Genomic DNA, 5,336 nt, shown 5'->3' with positions numbered 1-5,336 from the left:
GTTCCTTGCATGGTAGGACTAACTTGGCCTGGGACCTGATTTGCTTTGTCGACTACCATGACTTGGTTGCTTGTTGGTCCCTCTGGACTTGGTATGTTTGCTTCTGGGTCCGGACTTATTTCAATGAGTTGTACTTCTTTTGTTGTTTTTTCCCTTGATCGGGGTCGGTGCTTCTTTATACTTTGTTGTTTGCGAAGGACTGTGGCCTTCCGTTTGTTGTCCTGGTAGGTTTCTGCCATGACTAACCCCTGGCTATAACATGTTTCAGCAACTCCATAATCTCCCTTTATTTCTCTGACTCCTGTCGGTGTTGGGAACTTGATCTTGAGATGGGAGATTGAAGTTATTGCTTGTATCATAGTTAGAGCTGACCTGCCAATGATTCTATTGTATGATGAAGGAGTGTTGATGACATATAACTTAATGACATGAGTTACTTGGTTAGGAGCAGTTCCAAAAATGACAGGAAAATACAAGGTCCCTTGGATCGGGAATAAGTTGTGTCCGAACCAATAGAGTGGATCCTCCCGGCAATCATTTGAGGGACGCTCCCTAACTGCATTCGATCCGCTGTGTGCTTGAAGAGAATATTTACCGAGGAACCATTATCTATCATCATTCTTCTTACTTCATTATCAAAGATGTCCAAGATGACAACTAAAGCTGCATTTTGGTGGGGGTTGACTCCTTCATAGTCCTTACTGCTGAAGGATATCACTAGATCTGGGAGTGATTGGATTGAGAGCACTTCTTCGCTGAAGTCCGGGCTTCGTGGTGGGGAGTAGGATCCTCCTTGGACTACATTGACTATGTTATTTCCTCTCTTCTGCACCTCTCATCTGTTATTGTTGTCCCGGACCAAGTACTTGTTCAAGTTTCCTTTCTTTACTTGGTCCTCGATGAAGTACTTAAGTGATAAGCAGTTCTTCGTCTTGTGCCCATGTGTCTCGTGATAATCGCACTGCCTATTATAAGGCTTGCTCTTCGGAGGAGTTTGTATTGGCTTCGGAGGATAATAAAAAGGTTTGTCTTTTATCTCCTTCGAGATTTCCTCATGGGTCATGTTGAGAGGAGTCCAGTTCGGCTCCTGCTTTGGCTCCCGGGACTGCTTCGTGGGTCCTGGATCGCTCTTGGACTCCGGCTTAGGATCGAGCCTCTGAAAAACTGGAGTAGTTTGTCTTTCTTGGTTCTGCTGGGTTTGCTTGAACTTCTTGTCATGATGGTAACCCCCTTTCGGTCGGTCATCAGAGTTCTTACTCCTGGATCCCCCACTCCGGGTCATCCTCATTTCCTGGAGTACATCAGTTTCCTTTATGAATCTGGAAGCCATGGAGTAAGCTGTGCCGGACTTTATGGCTCCTTATTGATCAGTTCTACTATGTATCTTTCATTGTGCTCCGGATCTAACGTTTTCCTGAACATGCTCAGAGCTTCACGCTCGTCCAATTTCGAGACCTTGTTGATTGCTTCCTAGAATCGGCGCATATAGGCTGATAGGGACTCATTGTTATGCTGCCAAATGGTTTCCAGGTGACACATATGCATTTCATGTGTCTTGTTTGCTCAAAATCTTCGGAGAAAAGATGCGCAGAACTCCTTCCAACTATGGATGCTGCGGGAGGGGATCCTGTTGAACCATCTTTGGGCCCCTCCCTTAACATTTGATGCGAAGAACCTTGATTTTCTCAAGTCATTGTAGTAATATATTTGCGTGATTTACTCAAAGTAATTCAAGTGTTCTTCCGGGTCTCCCAGACCATCAAAAGAGTCAAAGTTATAGCGCTTCAGTTCCCGTTGCCTAGGGATAGGCTCTAAGGAATGACTGAAAGGAGTTAAAGTTTCCCCAATTTCTACTCCTAAGTCTCTGTCCATTTTCCTTTACAATTCATAAATCATATCTTTTAGGTCTTTCTGCTTCTCCTCTTCTTCGTCGTCAATGATGAGCTCCAGAGTGGGATCTCTCTGGGCCCTCTTAGTCATGGACTTGGCCAGTAGCTTTTCTTCTTCCAACTGCATTCTTTTCTGGATTTTTAGTTCGAACTTTGCTTCTTCTTCCTTTTTGATTTGCTCGCGCATCTCTTCTAACCTTTTTTGCTTGGCAACCATGTCTTATCCTATTTTTACTAATTTAATAATCATTTCCCACCTTTTTTTCAAACCTTTTTTTCCTTTTTTTCTCTCTCTTTTCTTTATATATTATTATTATAATAATATGAAATCAAGATAAAGATCATTGTTGTAGGTGTCTAATATTAAAATGTCTTAAATAACTAGGATTTTATTTAATAACATTATTTTTGAAAAATCTATCAGAATATCTTTGAAGTTGCTCTAATCTATACTCTTTATTAATAAGGAAATCATGTTTGGATATAGTACCAAAGTAGTAAAATATCAAAATACCAAATTTCGGTACCATCTATATAATTATTATTTTTATTTGTATATAATTATTTTAAAAATTATATTATTAAATTAAATTAATCGTAAGTACATGTTCAACAGGAGTCTTACTCTCCATCAACTATAATTTGTATCAGTAGTGTCCATTCAATCAATAACATCTATTCTTTTAAATTGAAAAAAGTATTTTTAACAGAAACTTTTTTTGAATTTTTTTTGAATTTAATTAAGTATCATTTCCTCGATAGTTATTTTTAACACTATATTATTAAATTAAATCGTAACCACCAAATTTTTATCTTAGAGTCTATTTTCAACAAATTTTTGCTTATCTCTTCCCTAGTGATTAATGGTAGATAAACTAAACCTGTAGTATCTTTTATATCTACATGCATTTCTTTGGTAGAGATATAGTAAAATATATTGTTTTTCCTTTTAAAACAATTTAACATAGGAATGTTAAATATTTTTTCTTTTCTTAAATCGAGTCTGCTTCTTTTGATTTTAGAAAGAATTTCTTGATTTATCAAAAAGCTTGCTTGAAAACCTTTTTCATTCTCTGAAAACTCGATTTCCAAATTGTTTTCATCTTGAGTTTCCTCAGGATGTTTTTCTGTTGACAAACTCATTTACGGCTTCTTAAGAAGATCATAACTGAGAATTCTTTTAAGAGAAGATATCTCTGTTTCTATTTGCATAGAATATCTATTATAGAATTGAACTTGTTCAGTTTTAAATTCTTCTAGATCCCAGATAAGAGATCTAATGTTTCTATTATCTTTTTCACTGACAATCTTTCTAGAAACCTGTAAAAGGTGTTTCTATTGTCTTTTACTTTTTTCACATTAACCACCTCTATGCTTTCTTATTTTTTAATTCACTTCCTTTGCTGCCTATAGACCCACGTGAAATCCTCGATCTTCAGCAGCTTGGCATTGACGTTCAGGGGCTCCGTCCCTTTTTTGGTACATTTGAATGAAAGAGTCATTTTCTATTTATGGTACAGAACGCCTCTTCTTTTGGGAAACACCAACTAACCCCAGAACAAGTGGCGTTCTGGGGTAATTATTTTTTTTCTCTTTTTCCCGTGATGAAGTTGTGTTAGTGTGTTTTTGAACGAAATTAAAATAGGTGAAGGGCTGTTTTTGGACTTCCATATTAAATAAATGGAAATTGTTTTCACTCTTTTTTTTGGTTGGCTTGTAATGTAAACCTAATTTATGTGTGTATTTTTTAATTAAAATAAAAAACCGTCTAAATATGAATTTTGTAGCTCCAAAAAGGGTGTCATGAAATGTGAGTGTAAAAAGTGTAGGTGAGTGCATGTTTTGGCACGTGAGTATGTAAATAACCGTAGATTTTTTGGCTTCCAAATTTTTTTGTTGTGTTGTAATGTAAACCTATATTTTGGGAAAATTTTAATTTTGAATTAAAAATTTATATGACCAACACTTTTGTAGCTTCAAAAATGGTGTCTTGAGCAGCGAGTGCGTAATTGTCACGGGACGGCAAATTTGTGCACGACATATTTAGATAACCGGAAATTTGTTTAGGTCCATTTTTCTATTGTTTTGTAGGTATATAAAAATATTTGAAGTCTGTATGATTAAATAATAAATTTTATTTATTGGAGAGAGGGTGTCATAATGTTAAATTTAAAAACGTTAACTGTTATATAAAATGAATGTGCAATGAGCATTTGAAACCAAAATATTATGATAGAACAAGTAAATAATAAATTGGAAAACAAGGAAACGGAACCATATTACAAGTAGACAGCTTGTAATAGCAGTAGTACATATGTTTGACAACAAGATCACGTGTTTCAGTGTGGGCGCCCTGGGCATTTCTTACTACGCTTGGTGTGACCTTCTTGGTTACATAAACTACATTTCTTTCCAGACCGCGGACCATCAATCTCCGTTCGGATCCGCACAGATTGTCCCTTATCCCCGCGTTTTTTCTTTAATTTCTTCAAGGACTCTTCCGGCATTAACTTTCCATACCCCTGCCAAGGTACGGGTAAGTCATAGTTCCAGTATTCAGTTGGTTCCAACGGATAAATTATTGGCATGTACAAGTTCTGCACTGCTTGGTTCTTATGGAAATGTTCGATGAAATGCTCCCAACTCAATCCATGTGTTATACAACCTGGCATTGCATGGGAGCACAACATGTGATGGGTCGACCATTTTCCACAGGTGCACGTACGGTCATTGAGGTTGACAACCTGGGTTTTACCTCCCTTTACCGTCCCCTTAGCAGTTGTGTACTGATGTGCTAGTATTTTCATAATCCCATGGACACGATGGAAAGTAATAATCGTATGTCCTGTTGCCTTCCTCCGAATTTTTGCTAACATAGCGGCGGAACGTGCACATAACTGTTGCCCCTCTTGTAGACCGTCATCCACTATGTTTCGATGTTTATCTACAATTGTGACCACCTTGTAGAAGAGGTACTCCATCATTGCTGTTACTGGAAGAAAATGAGCCCTCCTTATGTTATCGTTGAAGCCCTCAAGCATGTTTGTGGTTGTTTGACCGTAGCGAACACCACTATCGTGGGAAAGTGTCCACCTCTCCACGGGTATTGTAGCAAGATATTGTAGGGCGGTGGGGGAAATTTCACCAATCCTTGACATATATGCGTCGTGCTTTGAGACTTTTGTGGTTCTTCCAGCTTTCCACATTAATTTTTTTAGTTCACCACCCGGGTGATGACTGCAAAAGTTACTTCTTACATGGAGGAGACAGAACCTATGGATGCCGAGTGGCTCAGCAAAACCATTTTGCGGGTCTCGTAGGGCGGAGATAATGCTGGCAGCACGTTCATAAATGATGCAGACGCCGGTTCATTGCCGACAGACATGTCTTCGAAGAAGCTGCAAAAACCAAGACCAGTTCTCGTACGTCTCCTCATCAACCAAGCCA

At 38.2% G+C, this 5,336-nt stretch overlaps 1 protein-coding gene across 1 annotated transcript; it reads right to left on the bottom strand.

The window, feature by feature from the left end:
- Window positions 1–4,228: 4,228 nt before the first annotated feature.
- Window positions 4,229–5,095, bottom strand: LOC141715097 (uncharacterized). Its single transcript, XM_074518581.1, has one exon. The coding sequence runs from the start codon at window positions 5,093–5,095 to the stop codon at window positions 4,229–4,231; it is 867 nt and encodes a 288-aa protein (XP_074374682.1).
- Window positions 5,096–5,336: the final 241 nt, after the last annotated feature.

The sequence above is a fragment of the Apium graveolens genome, chromosome 3, assembly GCF_009905375.1.
Source record: "Apium graveolens cultivar Ventura chromosome 3, ASM990537v1, whole genome shotgun sequence".
NCBI lineage: Eukaryota > Viridiplantae > Streptophyta > Magnoliopsida > Apiales > Apiaceae > Apium > Apium graveolens.
Note: the sequence above shows the minus strand (reverse complement) of the source record. Positions and strands in the feature narration are given on the sequence as shown.

Coding starts and splice junctions, on each gene's coding strand:
- LOC141715097 (XM_074518581.1), bottom strand. CDS start 5,095: ATGTGGAAAGCTGGAAGAACCACAAAAGTCTCAAAGCACGACGCATAT.